Genomic DNA, 26213 nt, shown 5'->3' with positions numbered 1-26213 from the left:
TGCAGACATGGTCAAGAGCTCATTTGTTGTTCAGGCCAAAGATCAGAATCAGGAAGAAATGTGATCTAGGTGACTTTGAACAGGGAATGATTGGGGGTAGTTTGAGTATCCTAGAAACTGCTGATCTCCTGGGGTCTCACGTACAATAGTCCAGTGTTTACAGAGAATGGTGTGAGTGGCAGCTTTGTGGCCAAAAATGACGTTAACGTGAGAGGTCGGAGGAGAATGGCCAGAGTGGTTCAAGCTGGCAGAAAGGTGATAAACATGCCTAACAACACTGGTCAGCAGAAGAGCATATCTGAATATATAGCACATCAAACCTTAATGCAGATAAGCTGCTGCAGCAGAAGACCATGAACATGCACTCAGGAACTAACTAATAAAGTGGCCACCCATTGTAAACTTTAATCTTTAAAAAAATATTTACAAGAATAAAACGTGCAATCTCTTTCATTATTACATTCATTGCCAATGGCACAGCCTCGGAATACAAGGACATCCCTTTAGAAAAGATTCTGATTCTGCTCCAATGTCTTATAATCTAATGGTTTGTTAATACTATTCTATTCCATTTCTTTAAACCAATAAGACTGTTGAGATTCATGTGGTCCCCTTGGTGGTACATTAAAACAATAACTGATGGGCTTCCAATCTGCACAATCTTTGTCAATTGGTAATAGTATCTCCTCCTTGCTGACGATCAACACAGGCACACCTCACAGGTGTGTACTTAGCCCACTGCTCTACTCACTCTATACCCATGACCGTGTGGCTAGGCACAGCTCAAATACCATCTATAAATTTGCAGATGATATAAACATTGTTGGTAGTATCTCAAATGGAGATGAGAGAATGTACAGCAGCAAGATATACCAGTGAGATGAGTGGTGTCACAGCAACAACCTTGCACTCAATGTCAGTTAGATGAAAGAACTGATTGTGGACTTCAGGAAGGGTAAGATCAGGGAACACAAAGCAATTCTCATAGAGGGATCAAAATGGAGAGGATGAGCAATTTCAAGTTCCTATGTGTCAAGATCTCTGAGGATCTAACCTGGTCCCAACATATCGATGCAGCTATAAAGAAGGCAAAACAGTGACTATACTTCATTAGGAGTTTGAAGAGATTTGGTATGTCAACAAATACACTCAAAAACTTCTATAGTTGTACTGTGGAGAGCATTCTGACAGGCTGCATCACTATCTGGTATAGGGGGTAGGGGTGGGGGGTGGGTGGGGGCTACTGCTCAGGACTGAAAGAAGCTGCGGAGGATTGTAAATTTTGTCAGCTCTATCTTGGGTACTAGCCTACAAAGTACCCAGGACATCTTCAAGGAACAGTGACTCAGAAATGCAGTGTCCATTACTAAGGACCCCCAGCACCCAGGGCATGTCCTTTTTTTTATTGCTACCATCAGGAAGGAGGTACAGAAGCCTGAAGGCACACACTCAGTGATTCAGGAACAGCTTCTTCCCCTCTGACATGAGTCCTAAATGGACATTGAACCCATGAACAATACCATGCTTTTTTAATGTATATTATTTCTGTTTTTGCAATATTTTTGATTGATTCAATATACATATATATACTTACTGTAACTGATTTACTTATTTTTTCATTTGTTCTTGTTTCTATATTATCATGTACTGCATTGAACTGCTGCCACTAAGTTAACAAATTTCATGACACTTGCCGGTGATAATAAACCCAATTGTGATTCCACACTCAACACAGTGCGTCTCTCTCCAGAAGCAGAAAAACCCAATACTCTGTCCTTCCCCACCAAGGCAGCTGATCGTGATCTCCTATATTAGAGCAAGCCAGCTAAATATGTCAAACCATTGATCAGAATCAGTTTTATTTTATCTTATTTAGAGATAGAACTCAGAATTCTGGCCCAATGAGCCGCACCACCGAACAAGACACAATTTAACCCCAGCCTAATCACGGAAAAATTTGCAATGACCAATTAACCTACTAACCAATATGTTTTTAGACTGCGGGAGGAAACCCACACATTCTGCAGGGAGGACATCGGAACTGATCTCTGAACTCCGAGCTGTAATATTAGAATTGATCTCCGAACTCCAAGCTGTCAGTGCTAACGTGGCACCCGACACCTTGGCTTTCCGGATTCACCCCAGCATGACTAACCCTTCTTAATTAATGGATTCAAAGTTGTGAAAAATTGTAGCCCCAATAACAAATGAGGTATTAAACAAATAACGTGGGTTGCAGGCAAAACCTGAGCTTACAAACACATAAGGTAAAATAAGGAATGAAGGGGACTGATGACTTTTGTTATTGATTTTAATGAAAAAAGTCAGTCAGGTGAATAATAACTTCATTTATTGTTGGTATTTCTTTACATCTTCATTTAGCAGCTGAATCCATCGTGACAGAGTAATTACCCATTCCTCTTGTTAGTACTGAGTGTGATTAGTGAGCTTGTCAAGATACGGTAACAGAACAGTTCATTCATTTTATACCGCCTCAGCTCCTTCATGCTGCTTATGGTCTTTGTGCTGTTGACAGATACTTTGGGCCGTGATGTTCTTGAGAACCAAGTTAAAATGGGGCTTTATCTTTTTCATTTTCAACATAAAATCGCTGCTAAATTCAAAAAGGTAATTATATCACAGACAGATGTCAAGCCCCTTCTGAGTGCAGAGCTCTGATTCATCCTATTTAAGTACCGATTGTCAAGGCAACATCAAAAAAGCTTTTATGATGGAGAGAGGTGGGATAGGAGGATTATCTTTGTGCACTGTGTGTAACAAAATCCCAACCTTTCACAGAATTACTCCATATGGCTAGGCAGAAGGAAATTTAACCTGTTCTAAGAAGAAGATACAAATATAGAACTTGGAGATTGGGTTTTGGATGAAAGATTTGGAGAAATCTTATAAGAAGGAGATTAAATATCTTGCTGAATAGTGCCACAACAATAACCTCTCACTCAATGTCAGCAAAATCAAGGAGCTGACAATTGATTACAGGAGGAAGGAAATGGTGGTCCATGTACTGGAGAGTACTGGAGAGTTTAACATCGGTAGCTGAGCGAAGGGCGCTGAGTAGACTACGGTCAATTATGGATAACTCGGAACATCCTCTACATAGCACCATCCAGAGACAGAGAAGCAGTTTCAGCGACAGGTTACTATCGATGCAATGCTCCTCAGACAGGATGAAGAGGTCAATACTCCCCAATGCCATTAGGCTTTACAATTCAACCGCCAGGACTTAAGAACTTTTTAAAAGCTATTATTAATGCTTTTTGAGATAGTGATTTAGATGCATATCATATCTTTTTTACTGAGTTAAGTATTGTATGTAATTAGTTTTGCTACAACAAGTGTATGGGACATTGGAAAAAAGTTGAATTTCCCCATGGGGATGAATAAAGTATCTATCTATCTATCTATCTATCTATCTATCTATGAGACGGACTTCATCAGGGGATCGGTAGTGAAGAGAGTCAGTAAATTTCTTGACATTATAGTATTAGAGGATCTGTCCTATTACAAAGATGATCTAACAGCACCTCTACTTTCAAAGTTCAAAATTCAATGTAAATTTATTATCATTATAAGTACATATTATCGTTATAAGACCATAACACCATAAGCCATAGGAGCAGAATTAGGCCATTCAGCCCATTGAGTCTGCTTCACCATTCCATCATGGCTGATCCCGGATCCCACTCAATCCCATTCACCTGCCTTCTCCCCATATCCTTTGATGCCCTGACCAATCAGGAAACTATCAACTTCCACTTTAAATATACCTACAGACTCGGCCTCCACCGGAGTCTGTGGCAGAGCATGCTACAGATTCACTACTCTCTGTCTAAAAAGATCCCTCCTTACCTCTGTTCTAAAGGGTCACCCCTCAATTTTGAAGCTGTGCCCTCCAGTTCTGGATACCCCCACCATAGCAGACATCCTCTCCACATCCACACTATCTAGTCCTTTCAACATTGGGTAGGTTTCAGTGAGATCCCCCCCACATTCTTCTAAATTCCAGTGAGTACAGGCCCAAAGCTGCCAAACACTTCTCATATGTTAACTCCTTCATCCTCGTGAACCTCTTCTGGACTGTCTCCAATGACAACACATCCTTTCTGAGATATGGGGCCCAAAACTGTTAATGATACTCCAAGTGTGCCCTGTCTAGTGTTTTATAAATCTTCAGCATTATTTCCCTGCTTTTATATTCTATTCCCCTTGAAAGAACTGCCAACATTGTATTTGCCTTCTTTACCACAGACACAACCTGTGAATTAACCTTCTGGGTGTCTTGCACGAGGACTCCTAAGTCCCTCTGCCCCTCTGATGTTTGAACCTTCTCCCCAGTTAGATAATAGTCTGCACTATTGTTCCTTTTACCAAAATGCATTATCATACATTTCTCAACACTGTATTCCATCTGAAACTTTTTTGCCCATTCTTCCAATTTGACAAGGCCTGCTGCAATCGCATTGCTTCCTCAGCACTACCTACCCCTCCACCTATCTTTGTATCATCTGGAAACTTTGCCACAAAGCCATCAATTCTATTCATCCAAATTATCGGCAAACAATGCGAAAATTAGCGGTCCCAATACTGACCCCTGAGGAACACCACTAGTCCCTGCAGCCAACCAGAAAAGGCCCCCTTTATTCCCATTCACTGCCTCTACCCATGTCGGTATTTTTCCTGTAACGCTATAGGAGTTTATCTTTTAAGCAGCCTCATGTGTGGGACCTTATCAAATGCTTTCTGAATACTTAAGTAAATGACATCCACTGCCTCTCCTTTGTCCACCCTGTTTGTTACTTCCTCAAAGAACTCTTAACAGATTTGTCAGGCAAGATTTCCTTTCACAGAAACCATGCTGACGTTGACTTTTTTTCATTAGTCTCCAAGTGCCTTATCCTTAATAATAGACTCCTACACTTACCCAACCACCGACGATAGGCTAACTGGCCTCTAATTTCCTTTCTTTTGCCCCTTTTTAAAGAGTGGAATGACATTTGCAATCTTCCAGTCCTCCAGAACCACGTCAGAATCAAGTGATTCTTGAAAGATTGTGACCAATGCATCCATTATCTCTTCAGCAACCTCTCTCAGGACTCTGGGATGTAGCCCATCTGGTCCAGGTGAATTATCCACCTTAAGACCTTTCAGTTTGCCTAGAACTTTTTCCTTTGTAATGGCACTCACTCCTGCTCCTTGATGTTCATGGATCTCTGGCACACTGCTAGTGTCTTCCACTGTGAAGACAGATGTGAAGTACCCATAAAGTTCATCTGCCAATTCCTTGTCCCCCATTACTATCTCACCAGCATCATTTTCCAGTGGTCCAATATCAACTCTCACCTCCCTTCTACTCTTTAGATAACTGAAAAAAAAGTTGTATACTGCTTTATATTATTGGCTAGTTTGCCCTCATATTCCATCTTTTCCCTTCTTGCAGCTTTTTCAGTTGTCAACATTTTAATTTTCTTACAGGGCAATCACAGTAAATACACAATAAAATCAATGAAAGACTGTACCCAGTAGGATGGGCAACAACCAATGTGAGAAATAAAATAAAACAACAAACTCAGCAAATGCAAGAAGAAAGAGAAAAACTAATAACAATAAATAAATTCTTCCTGATGGCGGCAGCGAGAAAAGAGCATGATCAGGATGATGGAGGTCCTTGATGATGGATGTTTCTTTCTTGCCACGTGCTCCATGTAGATGTGCTCAATGGTGGGGAGGGATCCAATATTTTTTGTATGCTTTTCCAAACAAGGGCACAGGCGTTTCTAAATCAGGCCATGATGCAACACGTCATTATACTCTCCACTACACATCTATCAAAGTTTTAGATGGCATGCAGAATCTTAGCAAAACTTCTAAAAAAAAGATAAAAGTGCTGTCATGTTTTCTTTGTGATGGCACTAATGTGCTGGATACAGAACAGATCTTCTGATATGATAACACAGAGGAATTTAAAGTTGCTGACCATCTCCACCTCTGATCCTCCGATGAGGACTGGCTCATGGACCTCCTGAAGTTAATAATCATCTCCTTAGTCTTAGAAGTTCACACAGATTTGGCATGTCATTTTAAACTTCTATAGATGCTTAAGATTGTTGATAGCTGGGCATGGTAGTAGGAATAACCTCCCAGTACCTATTAAATGCTCTCAATGGCATGCGTCTCAAATAGCCTCTGACAACCAAGTCTACATGGGGCTTAGCTCCGATGCATGGTGGAACCATTTCTATCGACAGGAGAAGGGGCAAAGGTGAGTTACTGGTGCCTTAAAAGCAGTTGCTTTGGGCAGATGGGTGTGGTTGACAGCTCATTGAGGAGAAGGAAAATTCTGATCTCAAACTTCACTGCCTTGAGGCTATGCCCATTCATGGAGAAGGCTTCAGGAGTAAAGCTGAGGAAAAATCCAGAGCCGGGATCCCTAAGTCAGCCCAGCGTCGAGTTCAGTGCTGACTGCCAGCTTCTGCAATGTCGCTGGTGGCAAATTGTATCAGTCACTGATGTTCCTTTGGATTCATCTGCTGCATAGAGCAGGGGACCCTGCTGCATATCATACATGTCTTGTGTATCATGAAGACCGCTGGAATGCAGCAGCTATGGTCAACAAGCAGAGGGCCTCATAGTGCACAGTGAAGTGTACACTTACTGACTGCAAACCCAAGAATGGAAACTCAGACCAAAAGAGATGGACGACCTAGTCCATCACATGCAAAGCCTTTCCCACCCTTGAACACTGTCACACGACAGCACCATCCATCATCAATGGGACCCACCATCCAGGTACTGCTCTCTTTTCACTGCCGCCATCAGGAAGGAGGTACAGGAGCCTCAGGTCACACACCACCAGGTTCAGGAATAATTAATAACCCCTCAACCTTCAAGTTATTGAGCCAGCATGGATAACTTAACTCACCTCAACTCTGAACTGATGCCACAATCTATTGACTCACTTTTAAGAACTCTACAACTCATGTTCTCAGTACTATTTATTTAGTACTTGCATAGATTATCTTGTCCACTTTGGTAATTTTACAGTCTTTTTTGTGTGTAGTTTTTCATTGCTTTTATTGAACTTCTTTGTGTTGCTGTTAATGTCACGCAGGAAAATGAATCTCAGTATGGTAAATGGTGACATATATGTACTTTGATAATAAATTTAACTTAAATTCAGAACTTTGAAATATTTGCATTTGCATTGCTTTTAAAAAACACTCAATATTCACACATTGAGACCATAGACCATAAGATAAAGGAGCAGAATCAGGCCAGTTAGCCCATTGAGTCTGCTTCGCCATTTCATCATGGCTGATTCATTTCCCTCACATGCCCTGACTAATCAGAAATCTATTAACCTCCACTTTAAATATACCCAATAACTTGTCCCGCACAATCATCTGGCAATAAATTCCACAGATTCACCACTCTCTGACTGAAGAAATTCCTCTTCATCTGTGTTCTAAAAGAATGTCCAATTCTGAGGCTACGTCTCTGGCTTTAGACTCCCACAAGATACGAAGCATCCCCTCCACATCCATTCTATCAATGTTTTTCAACATTCAATAGATTTCAATAAGATTTCCCTCCATACTTCTGAATTCCAATGAGTACTGGCCCAGAGCCATCAAACACTCCTCATATGATAAGCCTTTCAATCCCAGAATCATTTTTATGAACTTCCTTTGAATGTCTCCAATGTCAGTACATCATCATTGAGATGCAGTCACTAATTTTGCATAGGTGATTGCAACAGCCATTTTATATTGTATCTGTTGCGAACAAGGGAAGGGATAGCTGCTGGATTCTCACTTTGCTTGTGCCACCTGAGAAGAATATTTTCAACCAGAATATCTCCCTTTTCATCTTTATGAAGTCACTATCATACAAGCAAGTGAGCGGAATTTCAATTGGTTGATTAATGTCACACATGCCGAGATACAATGAAACACTTGACTTGCATACAGTTCATGAAGATCATATCATTGCAGACTGCAGTGAAGTACAAAGGAAAACAGTAACAGAAGGCAGAATAAAGCGCAGCATCTGCAGAGAAAGTGTAGTGCATGTAAACAAAAGGTGAAAGATCATTTCATTAATTTTTAAAATTTTATTTAGAGACATAGCATGGTTACAGGTCCTTCTGGCCCAATGTAGCTGTAATGCCCTATTTCACCCCGTGACCAGTTAACCTACTAACCCATGAAAGACCACGTTATGTCCTTGGTATGTGAGAAGAAACTGGAGCACTTAGAGGAAACCCACCTGTTCATGGGGAGAACGTTCAAACTTCTCACAGACAACAGTGGGAATTGAACCATGTCACTGCCTCTGTAAGAGGGTTATGCTAACCACTATGCTACCGCACCACAGTGGGCCAGAGACTGTCCTTAAGCTCGTGGTACATGCCTTCAAGCTATTGTACCTTCAGGAGAAAGGAGAAAATACTTGGGGCAGGTGAGATATTTGATTATGCTGACTGCCTTAGCTAGCTGGCATTTACACATTTTCTGTCACAGCTTCATCGGTCTTGCTTCACCTGCAGAGATCAAGTGGCTATGTGTAATGTAGAAACACAGAAGCTAATTTTCACAGAGTGAAGTGGGCATTGACTTGGCACAGCTGTAGAGCCAATGTCTGACAGTGCCAGGAACCCCAGTTCAGTTCCAACCTTTTATCCGATAAGTTATGAGGCATGGGATCTGTGGAAACTTGGCAGTGTGGATTTGGAATTGGCTAGCCCACCAAATGCAGAGGGTGGTGGTAGATGGATTGTATTCTGCCTGGTCATCAGTGACCAGTGGTGCTCCACCGGAATCTGTTCTGGAACCCTTGTGATTTTTATAAATCGCTTAGATGAGAAAGTAGAAAGGTGGGTTAATAAGTTTGCAGATGACATGAAGGTTGGTGTTGTAGAAAATCAAGAAGATTGTCATAGGTTATAACCAGACAATAATAGGATGCAGAGCTGCAGAGCTAGGCTGAGAAGTGACAGATGGGGTTCAATCCAGAAAAGTGAGAAGTGATATACTTCAGAAGATCAAAGTTCAAGGAGGGTACAAGGTTAATGTCCAGATTCTTAACAGTGTGAAGGAACAGAGCCACCACATAGGTTGATAGGGTTATTAAAAAGGCACGTGGTGTGTTGGCCTTCATTTATCAGGGGACTGAGTCCAAGATCTGCGAGGCTATGTTGCAACTCTATAAAACTCTGGGTAGACCAAAATTGGAGTATTGCGTTCAGTTCTGGTCACCTCATTATAGGGAGGATGTGGAAGCTTTAGAGAGGACACAGTGGAGATTTACCAGGATGCTTCCTGGATGAGATTATATGTCTAACAAGGAAAAGTTGAGAGAGCTAGGAATTTCCTCTTTGGAGTAAAGCAAAATGAAAGGTGACTTACTAGAGGTGTATGATTGTAGGTTGCATAGATAGCATGGACAGACAGTGCTGCTTTCCCAGAGGACAACAATGGCTAATACCAGAGTTCATCCTTTTAAAGCAAGTGGAACAAAGATGAGGGTGTTTGTCAGAGAAATGTTTTTACACTGAGAATTGGAAGTGGCTGTCAGAGGGGAAGAGGGAAGAAGCCGTTCCTAAAATATTGAGTGTGGGTCTTTGGCTTTGTGCCTCTCCTTCCAGATGGTAGTTTCGATGCCCCGGTGAGTTCAAAAGCACAGCGTTGGCTCTAGAACTACAATGGAACATACTGACTGTTCTCTCTCCTGTCTCTCACTTTTCTTCTCATTATTGCCTTCCCCTTCTCTCTGTCTCTTTCTCTCCATCCCCTCTGCTCTTTTTTTGCAGAAGAAGGTGAGAAGTAAAGGGTAATCTCCAGGCAAAGCCTTTCTAGGCTTGGTCAGGGTTTGGCTGGCAGTGCTTGAGAAATAGCTATTAGCACACTCCTGTGTCTAATAACATAATGACACTCACACAAAAGGATTAATGGCCACAGAGGACATGGCTGCATGTTTATTGAAAAACAATTTGCAGTAGATTACTGTAGAAGGCTGTGTCTGGTGTATATCTTGAGTGCTCAGGATGCAAATGTTATGAGGTGACAGTGTACTGGAAATTATGTAGACTATTGGTCACTATAGCAACTTTGTGGCGATGCCTTATTTTCAATAAAAATTTCCTCTTCCCCCAAGGGAACTTTCCCAGATTTATTTTACCAAGAAAAGTTTGATATGTTGACCTTGGTTGGTCAACTGCATAACTTTATCTTCTGGATTTGCAAAGGCAAGGTGGGTGATGTATATTATTTGTTGGGTTTGACAAGGAACAGATTCCTGTTGCCTTCCACTCTCATTTTGAAATGCTTAATAATTTAGTACACAAATGGAGATTTACTTAACCTGGAATTTGGGGTAAGAAAAATAAAACTAGCATTAATAATGATAACCACAAAACTCGTGATTGTTGTAAATGCAGATTTGGTTCACCAATAATCTTCAGAGTAGTAACTACAAAATCCCTACAAAGGATTGCAAGGACTGCTGAGCATCAGTGTATCCCTTTAACAGTTGCTATTATTATTAATAATAATAATAATATTAATTCTGAAAATGCTTAGTAAGTCAATCCATATCTGTAGGCTGAAATTGGTTTTTTTTGCTTAAATGAGCAGTAAATTTTAGCCAGAACTGGAACTGCCCCAGTAATACACAGAGGATCAAGCAATCGAGCTGATCCTTACAGGTCTGGTAAAAAAGTATGGGATGTAGAACAGAGCTAATTAAAAGTTCAGTCTATCCTGAACTTTAATAAAATCACAGAATCAGAAAACAGTTGCAGTGTGGACGGAATTCCATGTAGCCCTTTGAGATTACACTAACATTGTAAAACATCGTCTCCCCACTCCTTCCCCATTTCACGGAGTATTCTCCATTTCTTTGATACCTCCTTCCCTTCAGAGATATTACAAGCTCCTTTTAAAAACAGCAGTATACTCTGTCTCCACTGTTTGTTCTACTCCCATCATGGAGGATGCTACGTAGCTACCATCAGCCTCAAAAACAGATACTTACCCCAAGCAGTAAGGCTGATCAACACCTCCACCCACTAACTTCACCACTACTTTATCAGTCACTTTATGAACAGTCTAGGATCACTTTATGGACATACAATCAATGTGTATAAGCTATCTAATGTATTTATGTACATTTATTGTGTGTTCATTATTATTATTGCTTGCTTTTTATTTGTGCTGCATTGAACCTGAAGTAACCTGAAGTTCTTTTGTTCTCCTTACTTTGTGTACAGGACATCATATTAAACAGTATTGATATCAGTTTTGTTTCCTTTGCCAATCATCTTTACGTTATGTCCTTGGTTTCTGACTTCTTGTTGTAACCTCTGACAGCCCTCCACACTATACACAACACCTCCGACCTTTGTGTCATTAGCAAACTTACTAACCCATCCCTCCACTTCCTCATCCAGGTTATTTATAAAAATCACGAAGAGTAAGGGTCCCAGAACAGATCCCTGAGGCACACCACTGGTCACCGACCTCCATGTAGAATATGACGAATCTACAACCACTCTTTGCCTTCTTTCTACCCATTCTGCATTTTCCTTTAACGATTTCAAATATGTCTTTCAGATCTGCACATAAACACTCCTATTCTGAAGGGAATGACTCCACCTTACGGACGTGTGCACCCAGAAACATGTCTGATAGGGTGAAGTAGAACGATTAAGTAGAACAGTACAGTTGGGCTGGTGTATGGCAATAGATAGATTAAGAGGAGATATAACTATGAGAAGATGAATACTTAACAGACCTTATCCAGGGATAAAATAAAACTGCAAAAGGTGGAAACATGAGATACAAGGGCTTGAACTGCTGATTATCTGAAATCATTGATTTTTTTTTTAAAGTGTTGAGTCTGGAAAGCTGTAATGTTTCTAATCACAAGGTGAGTTACTGTTGCTTGAGTTGTATTTAAGCTTGTTTAAAACACTGGAGGAGGTCATTGACAGAGAGGGTAGAGTGGGAATGGGATGTAGGATTAAAATGACAGGCAACTGCGGTCTCCGGGTTGTACCAGCCAGTAGCAGTTAGTGCAATTCTTGGGGTTCTATTCCCTTTGCTCTCTTTGTCACATATATATTGAAACATATATTAAAAAAAACACAAAATGCTGGCAGAACTCAGCAGGCCAGACAGCATCTATGGGAGGAGGTAATAACGATGTTTCGGGCCGAAACCCTTCATCAGGAGTGAAGTAACATGGGATGGTCGAGGGGGGATAAGAAGTGGGGGGAGGGATAAGGTAGAGAGCTAGGAAGTGATAGGCTGGAGGGAAATGGGCTAGGGAAGGTGGAGAATTATGGGAAATAAAAGAGAAAGAAAGGTAGGGCTGGGGGGAGAGATTATAGTGAGGGGGGAAAAAAGAGAGAAAGAGAACCAGACTAAAATAATAGATAGGGATGGGTGTAAGGGTGGGGGGCGGGGTATCAATGGAGGTCAGTGAGTTGGATGTTCATGCCGGTAGGAAGGAGGCATGGAGTCACCCTGGTCCTCGCCTGTCGCCCTGCCAGCCTACAGATCCAACGCGTGGTCCTCCGTGGCTTCCGCCGCCTCCAACGTGATCCCACCACCAGCCACATCTTCCCTCCCTCCCCCCCACTCTCGGCTTTCCGCAGGGATCGCTCCCTATGTGACTCCCTTGTCCGTTCGTTCCCCCCATCCCTCCCCACGGACCTCCCTCCGGGCACTCATCCCTGCAAACGGAAGAAGTGCTGCACCTGCCCCCACACTTCTTCCCTCACCACCATCCCAGGCCCCAGACAGTCCTTTCAGGTGAGGCACCACTTCACCTGTGAGTCAACTGGGGTGATATACTATACCGGTGCTCCCGATGTGGCCATTTATACATTGGGGAGACCCGCCGCAGACTGAGAGACCGTTTCGCCGAACACCGGTGCTCAGTCCTCCAGCAGTGGCGGGATCTCCCTGTGGCCACACACTTCAATTCCACAGACCACTCCCACTCCGACATGTCTGTCCATGGCCTCCTCTACCGTCAAGATGAGGCCACACGCAGGTCGATGGAGCAATACCTTATCTCCCGCCCAGGTAGCCTCCTTCCTGCCGGCATGAACATCCAACTCACTGACCTCCGTTGATATCCCTGCCCCCCACCCTTACCCCCATCCCTATCTATTATTTTAGTCTGGTTCTCTTTCTCTCTTTTCCCCCCCTCACTATAATCTCTCCCCCCAGCCCTACCTTTCTTTCTCTTTTATTTCCCATAATTCTCCACCTTCCCCCTAGCCCATTTCCCTCCAGCCTATCACTTCCCAGCTCTCTACTTTATCCCTCCCCCCACTTCTTATCCCCCCTCAACCATCCCATGTTACTTCACTCTTGATGAAGGGTTTTGGCCTGAAACGTCGTTATTACCTCCTCCCATAGATGTTGTCTGGCCTGCTGAGTTCCGCCAGCATTTCGTGTTTTTTAATTTATTTCCAGCATCTGCAGATTCACTCGTGTTGCCTTTATATTGAAACATATATGTAGCGTGACATTGGCACTTGAACAGCTCATCATGCAGTTACAAACAAGAGAAAATCTGCAGATACTGCAAATCCAAGCAACACTCACAAAACTCTGAAGGAACTCAGCAGGCCAGGCAATGTCCATGGAAAGGAATATAGTCAACTTTGCAGGCCGAGACCATTCATCAGGATTGGCAGTCGATGTTTCAGTCCTACTGAAGGGTCTTGACCTGAAACGTCAACTGTACTTTTTTCCATGGATGCTGCCTGGCCTGCTGAGTTCCTCCAGCATTTTGTGTGTGTTACTTTGCAGTTGTCTCTGTATTGCTTGGCAGTAAGCCAGGTGTAATTGTGTGCAGGTACACCTATGTATGGAGCTAGTTCAGCTAAATAGGTTCTCTCATGACTCAGTGATTGTTCCTAGGCATTTGGTTCCCTTTACTTCTCCAGCAATACACATTCTCATTTCTCACCCATTGCCACCCTCAGTACTTGCCCTTTTATCCCATCTCCTTTCCAAGGTATACCATCACATTTTCTTTGTTCCAATGACACCCAATTTACTTGCATTTCCTCCAGTTCAGTGCACCACACTCACTGTCTGTGACGTGGACTCTGCTACAACAAAGAAGCTGAAGTTTAAGATTAGATCTTTTGCAGCAGTGTCATGGTTTATTACAAATATGACAAACATAAGTTAACATATACTTAAATTAACATAAATCAGCTATGAGGAATCCAAACACTGCTTGAGTGACCATTTGGCAGAACCCTCTGTTCAAGCCCACAGGTAAAAATAAAGATTACCTTTATTTGTTATGTGTACATTGAAACATGTAGTGAAATGTGTCAGTGTTTGGTCATATCCTTCTAAAGCTTTTCTATGCATGCACCTGTCTCAATGTCTTTAAACATTGTAATTATACCCTTACAAAGGTCTTTTTTTTAATTTCATCGGATATAGATGCTCCAGGCAATTCTACCATTTGAAGTCCATGCACACTTGCTTTTAAACTGAAGAAGATGTTGAAATTCAACTCTACTTCAAGAGTCATCCTGAATCACTGAAAATAACTTGAGGACTTCCATGTGAAACTGCTGCAATTATCCCCAGTGTGTGAAATGACCAATTCTAGATTAATTCGATATTAGCTTTATTTATCACATGTCCATTGAAACTTACAGTGAAATGCATTGTTTGCATCAAATCAAATCAGAAGAGATTGAGTCACCATGCTCCCAGCACTGACACAGCATGCCCACAACTCACTAACCCTAACCCTAAGCTGTACATCTTTGAAATGTGGGAGGAAACCTGAGGACCCAAAGTGGGGAAATTGTACAGACAGTGGCAGGAATCTAACCCCAATCTTACAGCTGCAATAGCATTTTTAAAATTTCCATTCCTGAGGCCCTTTAAAATGGCATTGCCCATGAGGGAATTATTGCTGATAGGTGATCATTTTTTTCACTGTAAAATTGCATCCATTAGGAAGTAGTTGAGACCGTCCAAGTTAATTTAGCTTATGATCCTTGAACTCTGAGATAAAGAAGCTTTAATCAAAGCGATTGTTGTAGGATTTGAAGCTGGTTGACGGCAATGAAGAACGCTGCACACTAATCCAAGGTGTCTCCAAGTATCAAATTATATTTGATCACCTCATTCACATGAGCTGGCTCCATTGGCAGTGCAAAGAGCTGTTCTAATCAATGGTGTCATTCTGCAGTGTAGAACCAGTTCTGTCTTTGAACTCTAATAATTTCTCATATTAACCACGGCTTGCAGCATTTATATTAAGAGAGAGTGAACCAGGAAGATCTCAATTCTTAGTTTTTGTTTTACTTTATTTAGTATTTATATGCATAGTAGGCCCACCTGGACCTTCGAGTCACACCACCCAGCAGCCCCTGACAAAACCAATTAACCCTAACTTAACCAATTTGACAATTTACAGGACAATTTACAATGAGCAAATAACCTACCCGGTACATCTTTGGACTGTGTGAGAAAACCTGAGGACACAGAGAAAACCCACACATTCCACATACAGAGTCTGCTTACAGAACGGCACTGGAATTGAACTCCGAACTCTGGAATGCCCCGAGCTGTCACCATTACACTGTTGTGGTGCCTGTGTCCTTTGTGTTCTGGGGTTTATGAAAACTACTGCTTACACAGTCGTGTGCTCCATCCAGCTGCAGTCAGAATTTTTATTCGCACTATTCTCTGTAAACTCCGGAGAGAGTATCTGTGAAAATTCCAGGGGAACAGTTGTTTCTGAAATACTCAGACCACCCTGTCTGGCACCAACAATGATTCCACAGTAAAAGTCACTTAGATCACATTTCTTCCCTATTCTGATGTTTGGTCTGAACAACAACTGAACCTCTTGACCATATTGTATGCTTTTATGCATTGCATTGCTGATTGGCTGATTAAATATTTGCATTAACGAGCAGGTGTACAGGTTTAATTAATAAAATGGCTGCTGAGTGTAAAACATGAAGGGTGACCTTATAGAAGTATATAAGATCATGAGATGATGAGGGTAAATGATAGGGTAAACACACATAGTCTTGATGAAGGTCTTGGCCTGAAATGTCGATGGTTTACTGGTTGCCACAGATGTGCCTGACTTGCTGAGTTCCTCCAGCATTTTGTGTGTATTGCTTTGAATTTTCAGCATCTGCAGATTTCCTCATGTTTATGACACATAGTCTTTTTCCCAGAGAATGGTAACTATAAAAGCACTAGAAGGCATTGGTGAGAGGTGAAAGGTTATAAAGGCATCTGAAAGGCAACTTCTTCAAACAGAGTGTGGTGTATACATGGAATGAGCTACCAGAGGAAGTGGTTAAGACTAGTATAATACCAACATTTAAGAGATGTTTGGATGATACTTGCTTTCAGGAAGTAAAAGCTTAGAAGTATTTACCACCAGGGTCTGGGATAGTTCAATCCCACTGTTAATAGACCATTGAATAGAATTCCTGTACAGTAAAAGGGGCTGTTGACCTCACAATCTATCACATCATGGCTCTAAACCTTATGGTCTGCCTGCACTGCGATTTCTCTGTAAACTATGTATTCTGCAGTTTGTTTTTGCTTCTCCATTACACCTGTGACTCTAAAACTGTACAAACTGGAAACAGAATTAGGCCATTCAATCCATTGAGACTGCACGGCCATTCCATCATGGCTGATTAATTATCCTCTAACCCTATTCTCCTGTCTTCTCCCCATAACCTTTGACACCCTGACTAATCAAGAACCTATCAACCTCCACTTTAAATATACCCAATGACTAGGCCTCCACAGCCATCTGTGGCAATGAATTCCACAGATTCACCACCCTCTGACTGAAGAAATTACTCCTCATTTCTGTTCTAAAGGGATGTCCTTCTATTCGAGGCCTATTATTGACAACATTCTCTCCACATCCACTCCATCTAGGCCTTTAAATATTCAATCAGTTTCAATGAAAAACCTTATTCCCTCATTTTTCTAAACTCCAGTAAGTGCAGGCCCAGAGCCACCAACACTTCTCATGCACTAACCCTTTGATTATAGTCAATGATATACACAAAACGAGGCCACTTGTTCAGCCTCTCTATGCTAGCTGTTTGAAAGAATAGTCCAACAAATCCCTCTCTCCCTCTCTTTTCCCCTGAGGGAGCCTGACAATTGCAGTGAGCACCACAGTAGTGTAGCGGTTAGTGTGACACTTTTACAGCTTGTGGCGTTGGAGTTTGGAGTCGAATTCTGGTAACCTATGTAAGGAATCTGCACGTTCCTTCCCCTGTGCATGTGCGTTTCCTCTGGTTTTCTCCTACAGTCCAGTGACGTAGCTGTTGGCAGGTGATAGGTCCTGTGATTGGGCTAAGTTTAACCGGTGGGTTGCTGGGAGGTGCAGCTCACTGGCCCAGAAGGGCTTGTTCTGTGCTGTGTCTTGAAATAAATAAATATAGCTTCCTTAAAGTTGCTATCTAATCTCTGTATCAATGTTACTGTTGATTCAGCTTTCACCATCCGTTCAGGCAAAACCTTTTAGATTGTGACTGTTTAAAAAACAACCTCCTTGTTTTTGCCTCTGGTTCTTTATGTCTGTGACCAACAAAGGCCTATCCATATCTGGAAATCAGCAATGCTGCCTGGAGTTTGCTCTTGTTATCTGAAATGAGATCCTGGCTGGAACCATTCTCCTGAAGGAAAATAATTCCCAGGGATGGCAAACAATTGTGGAGCCATAGACTTTACCACTAGCAAACATAATATTGCAAAGAAACCTGCTGAATATTGAAGGGCCATATAGAGTGGTTTGGGTAGATGGAGCTCGTCAGCCTGGGAAGGCAGTCCCTAAGAGAGGGAAAAACTCTGATTTCAAACTTCCGTTGCCTTACGGCCATACCCACTCTTGGGAAAGGCTTCGGGAGTAAACCCTGAGGACAAATCCGGAACTGGAGTCCCTAAGGCAGTCCGACGTTGCCTTCAACCTCACTGTGGAAACTCCTGCGATGACACTGGTGCCAAAGTGTATCAGCCCTTGCCCTTCCTTTGGACAACATCGGTGGTGTGGAGAGGGGAGACTCGCCGCATGGGCAACTGCTGGTCTTCCATACAACCTTGCCCAGGCCTGCGCCCTGGAGAAGACTTTCCAGGCGTAGGTCCATGGTCTTGCGAGACTAACAGATGTCATACATATAGAGTGGACATGGAAAGGATGTTTCCAATAATGGGGAAGTCTAGGATGAGAGGGCACAACCTCAAAATAGAAGGACATCTCTTTAGAAAGGGATAATTCCTTTAGCCAGAGGTTGGTGAATCTGGGGAATTCGTTACCAGAGGTGGCTATGGAAGCCAAGTTATTTGTTATATTTAATGTGGAAGTTTTTATGTTATTGATTAGTCATTGAGTCAAAAGTTATGGGAAGAAGGCAGGAGAATGGGGTTGAGACAGAGAATAAATCAGCCATGATAGAATGATGGAGCAGACTCAATGAGTCGAATGGCCTAATTCTGCTCCTATGCCTTATGGTCTTATGGTCTGATGTCTCCCTAACCCATATTTTGTACAATCAAATCCTTTCTTTTTATTGCTTTCTTAGAACTGTTCAAGAGTGGCACAAGATGTGTTGGTACAAGATCGGAATCTATTAGGCTCTACCTGAATGCAAGCAACGCATGGTGCTCAGAGGGGTGATGTTCTCATAGCACAGGATCTAGGCGTAACTGTAATCAAAGTAGATAATTGCTACTTTCTCAAACAAGTGACATTCACAAATTAAATTGCTTAACATTTGGGAGTTTGATCTTCCAGTTACGTTCCTGAAAAGTCTGAAAGTCACAACCAGGATTTGTTTTCACAGAATCTGATGTTGCTGACTTCGATGGAATGAGTTCAATGTTCTACAGATTCAACCAAAAGAGCATGTCCACACTGAAGGACGCAGTCTTCTTGAAGTTTAAGACGATGAGAAGTGATGGTGTGGTTCTGCATGGCGAGGGACAACAGGGAGACCACATCACTCTGGAGCTAAAGAAAGGCAAGCTCTCACTGGAGATTAATTTAGGTATGAGATCTTGTTCATTTCTGTCTTACTGTAACTGTGAACATCTGGTGAAGTGCTATTGAAGAGTTTGTTCCATTCCTCTCTCTTCAGATGCTGCCTGATCTAATGAGTCTTTCCAGCATTCTTTGTTATTATTTCAGATTTCCACTATTTCCAGATTTTTTTTTGTTTACAACAGAGCAAAAATTTTAATTATATGTATGTAGCAGTGTTAAATTAAAAGCAAGTGATGATTTCTTACAGCTAGAGTATTTTGATGTTGTGATTATATTATTGGACTTACAATCCAAAGAAGTTAGTTCAAATCTCATTTCAGCAGTCTGAGAAATCCAGATTTAATTCAAGTTGATATTTGGTTATGGGTAGTCAGATACATGGTGGGAGGGGGGTGGTGGAGAACTGATTTACTCATCTCCTTTAGATAAGAAATAATCCATTCTTACCTAATCTGGTCATTCTATGACACCATCACATCTAAATTGCCCAAAGAAACTGCTGCCTTGAAGTGAATTCAGAGCTGGAAAATAAAATCCAGAGCCATTAAACACTCATATGTTAATCCTTTCATTCGTAGCATTGGTTGGAGTGTTCTTTTGTCTTCATGGTGTAGTTTTTGCCAGGATACTGACTCACCAGCAACTGGACCTTCCAGATACAGGTGTATTTTTCCTACAATCAATTGAAGCACCTTGACTGCACACAGGTGTCAAAAAACAGTTCTCCATTTAACTAAGGTTACATCCACACTACACCAGATAAGTCTGTAACCAAAGCTTTTTCTCTTCGTTTTTACCCTCTGTCCACAATGAAACAGCGTTCTCATCCCCCGAAACCGGAACTTTACAGAAACGCTTTCCAGGGTGGGTATTTTTGAAAACACTGCTCGGGCAGATCAATGTGGGCGGGGTAACCGGAGACTTCTGAAAACGGTATCAGATGACAACGCACTATTTCATTGTTTTCTTGAATACAACCTAACAATTTCAGAACAGACGGCAACGAGACTGAAGCCAGAAGAGTTAGAAAGTACTCACCAAATACTTTGACCCATAACTTACTGAATAAATAAGTATACTCACTTTGTCCTGTTTTCTGTCCTTGCTCCTATGAAGGTGGTTTACCTATTTATGCAAGTACTTCTCTGACAATAGATGTGTAACAGCCTAATGTAACATTGTATGGAAATACAAGATAACACTGATGCAGACATGTTTTATACATTTAACAAGGTGCTTTATTAATGCAACAGAGTTAGTCAATTTTTCAATGTTTATCATCAGCCGGGTCAATCTGTCCGTGAACTCACTGTCGGTTGCCTCCGTAAGCTCCAGTATTTGTTTTTTTTTACTTTTAAGTTCTCCTGCACGAAAGCTAACAACTGTCCATCGTTGTAAGTTTTTCTAGTCTGTAACTACACAAACGCGCACTTTTACAGTGAGATTCAACACCAAACACATTGCTTGTTTTTGATAAATGTGTCCTGCGCATGTCCAGTAGGAGGAGATTCACCAAAATCTCCGTTTCAATGTGGATAGTGATATTTTCAAAAACGCATAGTGTGGATGCCTATCGTTTTTACGCGAAATCGGCATTTTCAAAAAATTATCCGGTCTAGTGTGGATGTAGCCTAATTATGTGACTTCTAAGTCAAATTGGCTGCACCAGTGATGACTTGTTGTGTCATGTAAAAGGAGGGGACGGGGGTGAAATACTTAGGCAATCAATTATCTTGTTCTTTTTATTTGTAATTAATTTCAATCACTTTGTAGACATTGGTTTTCACCTTGACAGAAAAGAGTTTTTATTCTGTTGATCACTGTCAGAAAAGCCAAATTAAATCCACTGTGACTCAATGTTGTAAAATGATAAAACATGAAAACTTCCAAGGGGGTTGTGAATACTTTTTATAGGCATTGTGTACATATAGTATGCACGATATACTATATAATACAACTACTCTATAGACATCCACAGTATGTTATTGTCCCATTCAGGCCTAAAGATTTAATCAGTGTGGAGAATTTCTTACACTTGTGGGATAACAGCTTTCCTGACACTCTGCTTAGCTATGAAGACTTGTAACTGTGAAACATTCTCAGGTTCTGGGGTCCCATCCGTGGTTATTGTAGGAGTTGACTCTGGGACTGCAGGAAGTGGTTGTGAGAGCTCTGAATACTTTTCCTCTGAACATGTTGGCATCCCAAACAATGCATGGCAAGCTGTTCGATCCATTGATCTACCCCAGGCCACCAGTTGAAGCTCTGAGCCAATGCTTTCACTTTGACCATGCCTAGATGATCAGCATTTAGATCTCAGCTTGATGGTACAACAATCCCCACATAAGGCAACCACTGTTAAGGGGAAGTTCATCCTGGCACTGCTAAAAATGGAGGAACTGGAATTTCTGATGCACATTCCCCCCATTTTGGGTTGCCATGCAGACCTGAGACAAGAGAATACCTCAAGAGGGGTGTTCTCTTTTGTGAATTCCTCAGGTACAGTATTTCCTTTCCAAGGGTAAACAGGACAATTGCATCAGAATTTCCACAATCCACTGTCCTTTTGAATTCAGTCTTGTAATTGAGTCGTCTGAGAAACAGGCCCCACCTTCGCATTCATGTTATTGTTGATAGCAGTTTTTCTCGTCTGTTGACGGAAAATGGACGCCTGTGGTTGATGATCAGTAATGAAGGTAAACTCTCTCCCAGACGAATACTGGTAAAAACGGTTTTCATCCAAGATTGTACAAAGTCAAGGCCTCTCTGTCAATCTGTGTACAATCTTTCACTGCAATGGTAAGGGAACGAGATGCTACGGGGAGATCAATTCCATCACTCCTCACATGTGACATGACTTCACAGACTGTATACAATAGGGCAAGGCGTTACTGGCAAGCCTCACTGAATGATGTGGATCATAATGTGTGAGTACAGTGTCTGACGTCACCATTTCCTTTGTCCTTTGGAAAGCCACCTCACACTGCTTTGTCCATTGCCATTTCATCCTGATCTGAAGAAATGAGTTCAAGGGTGGTGCACAGTAATGAGGTTTAGCAGGAACCTGTTATATTGATCGACAAATCCTAAAAAGTACCACACTATGACATGTCCTTTGGCTTTAGGGCATCCACCATTGTTTGAATTTTCTCAGCACACTTCTGCAAATTCTTGTGCATCAATGGTATGAAGGTAGTAAGTGATTCTTGATTTAAATTATTCATACTTGTTGCATCATGCTCTAATCTTCTAATTATTTTAAAACTGTCTTGAGATTTTGGGGATGATCCTTGTTTTCCTCACTGGTATCAATAATGTCCTCCAGGTAACACTGAGTGCCTGGGCAGCCTTGCAGCACCTGGTCCATAGCTTTCCGCCAGAGTGCAGGTACAGATGCTATTCCAAAAATAAGCCGATTTTAGCGATAAAGCCCTCAGTGAGTGTTCATGGTGAGAAACACTTTGGACTCTTCTTCCATCTTCATCTGTAGGTAGGCCTCAGCTATATCCCCTTTGCTGAAGTGTTTCCCTCTAGAAGTTTTGCAAAGATATCCTCTATCTTGGGCAGATGATAATGATCTACAGTACTTCCAGTGACCTTAAAATCACTACAGATCCTGACAGACCCATTCTTCTTGGCTATTGGGATCACTGGCATTGCCCATGGGCTCCACACAAACTTGGAAAGAATTCCTTCATCCTCCATGCAATCTAGCACACTGGCTACTTTGTCACAGATGGTATTAGGAACCAGATGGGCTTTGTAAAACTTGGGTCTGGCATTTAACATTATTTTACCCTTGATCTGTTTGAGTTTTCCCGTGCTATTCTGGAACAATGCTGTGGCATCATCCAGTACCTTTCTTAGTTCACTTTCAGTTGACTCTGTTGCAGGGAATGTGGCATGCAAATGGTGGATGGATCTCTGATCAATTTGTAGCTGCCTGAGCCAACCATGGTCTCACAACACTGGCTCCCCTGTTTTTTTTTTACCGCATACAAGCACAATGTAGCTTGCTAGTTGTTGTATTTCACAGTTACAAATGCCATTATCAAAGGAGCTATCTTTTCTTCAGTGTAAGTTTTTAGTTGGATATCTGCAGGCTCAGTTCAGTATATTTGAAATGCTGTTCAAACTCATTTTGTTGAATAACTGAAACAGTTGAGCCAGTGTCCAATTCCAATTTTGTTATTTTGCTGTTCACTTTATTGGTTGTCTCTTGTTAGTTTTCACACCGTAAATCTACTCAGTCCTGTGTCACTCTCATTATTAGAATTTTTCACCAGCAGTATGCAGATTAGTGCTCTTTATGAAACTGTAACTTGACTTTTTATCCTTTTCTCTTCCTTGTGCAACCCATTAATTTTTGTCTGCCTGACATGCTCTTTGTATGTGTCCTACTTTGTAGTATGTTCTGCAAGTTTCACCCTTAAACCTGCATTGGCCTGGTGTATGTAGGCCCCTGACATAATGGCAACACAATTTGTTCAGCCTGGCAGATTTCTGTTTAGATGTTGTAATTTTGTTCACACTCACCTTCATTGATACAATGATTTCAACTGCTCTTTTAGATGTAAGTTGTCTTCAGCCAGGACCCATTTCTGAATGCTTTCTTATAAGATTCCAGAAAATAAACAATTCTTACAGTGCATCATTAAGTTCATCACTGAACTGAGAATGCTCTGACAATTTCTTCAATTCAGCCAGATAAGCTGAAATGGCCTCACCTTCCTTCCTTTACTATGTTCTGCAATCAACAATGGTTTCAGTTCTAAATGTCAATGCATTACGTTCATGATATCAGCAAAGCTCATTTTAGCTGTTTTGGTTGGAGCAGTCAAACTTCAAAGCAAACTATATCCTTTTCCACCTATTACTCTCTGCAAAACTGGTGCTCCTTTTTCATTGGCTATTTCACTTGCTTCAAAATTCTGTTCAATTTATTCAATATACATCACCCAGTTAACTGTTATGCAATCAAACATGTCTAATTTTCTGATGTATCCAACCATTCCTATTTTTTTTTAAAGTTCTTATCACCCAGTACTTATTGCTTGTGAAGCCATGAATTTTGTCCATTTTTTGCCATTTTTTAACTCGACCATGTCTCTCTCTCCATGAGAAGAAGAGAAAAAAATGTGTTGTGCTTGATTTTTTAACTGAAAGGATTAAGATTAAGTAGAAAGATTTGGATTAATTTGGCCATGTGTTTGGAACAGAATTGTGAGCCAAAGAGCCTGTCCCTGTGCTGTACTGCTTTATATTCATTGTTCCTTGTCAGTTTCTTCAATGGTGAAGAAAACAAAGAGGAAAATCATGAGTGGTGTTGAGTTATAATCCCCCTTAAAGAGGTATTTTCACAATTACAGGTACCTGTCTTTCAATGTATCCCAGTGTCACAGTGAATTATGTTTATGGTGGTTATTGCAATGTACAATATGATTTACCTCCTTCTTTGTTTCCTAGGTAACACAGCTCAACAGGACGTTAGTGACCATTCCTCTGTTACACTGGGCAGTCTCCTTGATGATCAGCACTGGCATTACATTGCAGTTGAACGCAATAAGAAGCAAGTGAACTTCACTGTCGATTCAGACACACAGCAATTTCAGACTAAAGGAGAGTCTGATCTCTTGGATCTTGACTATGAGGTAAACAGCTCACTGTGAAACTTAGTCATATCAATCAAAAATATGGAGGTAAGGTTATGCTATTGAATGCTTGACCTTTGTCATATTTTTGATAAGATGAAAGAGTAGAGGAAATGCACAATGGCTGCAACATGAAGACTGTGTTCATTATTAGAAAGCCTGAGAAAGAAATATGGTTCTTTGAGAAAAGAAAGATCATCAGTCACAGGCCAGCCTATTGCTTCTTAATGGGCAAACAGTGCTTTCCCATTTTCTAAACATATCCCTCAATGTCTTCTCTTTTCCAAAGAATATCCAATTTTTTTCTTCAACTGTCTATTTCAATTACTCTAATGGCCTTCTGTAGTAACCTCATCCTGAAGGTTTATTACTCATTGTCTGAAAAATACCAATTGGCATTTTGTTTGATTCCTTTGGGCCAATTATCTGTAGTTGCTCTGTTTCTGTGGAAAAGGTTGTAGCTCAGGGAACAGAGCCTCATTGACATCTGAGACTCTAAAGTAAATTATCTGGTCATGGTCTCATTGCCTCATATGGGATCTTGTTGTGCATAAACCTATTGTCCCATTTCTTAAGTACCTGATATGAAGAATGACAAAAGTAGGAAATCAGAAACAAAATCAATGTCAGAAAATTTTAAAAAATCCCTTCAGACTGCCACACTAACACATTTGTTCTTACGCAGTCGTAGACATTCCCTTTCTTCTACCTCACCTTCTCTGCTACTGAAAACTACTAATTTCCTCTTTCCCATTTCTGACTGTCAGACCTGAAATGCCATCTGTCTCTCTTTCCACAAACGCTGTCTGACCTGCTGAGTGTTTTCAGCACATCCTGCTTTTGTTTCAGAAAGTATCAGAAGCCCTTGGTATATCAGGTAGGATCTGTGGAGAGAAGAATAAGTGATTCAAAGTTTCATATCTTCTGAACATATCTGACAATTTCTAATTTTTGCTTTGACCACACTTCAGAGGCTGGAAAACATAATGAGATATTCTGAGATTAAAAATATATATCATAGCAACTCCATGCTCTAAGTTCAAGTGGGTTCTTTATGCTAGATATGGAGGTTCACCAAATAATGTCTCTAACATTTTCAATTTCTAACATTTAACATTTTTAATTCTGGTCTGTGTGTTTGCTATAATGATTAATTGGTCCCAATCAAACTTTACAAGTCCTTTTGTAATCTCAAAAACTTCAATTGAATCACTTTGAAATTAACTCCAAAGCAAATAAATTTCCCATGGACTCACAAAAACAAATACAGACAACTGAGATGAGTACAGGAAACTACAACTCTGTGCATGGACATGAAGGGCCAATTTCTGTGGTTAATGACTCTTTCATTCTAAACTCCTAACACTGCAAAGCCCATTCTTTGTTTGTTTCTCAAGGGCTCAGCCTACTGATTATAAAGTGATCCGACCCGTGTTTCATGGATTCAGCTTTTCTCTGTCCCTC

General features: G+C 41.2%; 1 protein-coding gene across 3 annotated transcripts in view; it reads left to right on the top strand.

The window, feature by feature from the left end:
- Positions 1-26213, top strand: part of LOC140714318 (contactin-associated protein-like 5) — a 1338796-nt gene that overhangs the window by 601279 nt on the left and 711304 nt on the right. For all 3 annotated transcript variants that reach the window (XM_073025479.1, XM_073025472.1, XM_073025488.1), the window contains exons 5-6: positions 18899-19102; positions 24565-24749. In XM_073025479.1, the coding sequence (XP_072881580.1) occupies positions 18899-19102; positions 24565-24749 (389 nt within the window). The remainder of the gene's footprint in view (positions 1-18898; positions 19103-24564; positions 24750-26213) is intronic.

Source organism: Hemitrygon akajei, chromosome 2 (genome assembly GCF_048418815.1).
Source record: "Hemitrygon akajei chromosome 2, sHemAka1.3, whole genome shotgun sequence".
In the NCBI taxonomy this organism is placed as follows: domain Eukaryota; kingdom Metazoa; phylum Chordata; class Chondrichthyes; order Myliobatiformes; family Dasyatidae; genus Hemitrygon; species Hemitrygon akajei.
This window is presented reverse-complemented; position numbering and strand designations above follow the sequence as displayed.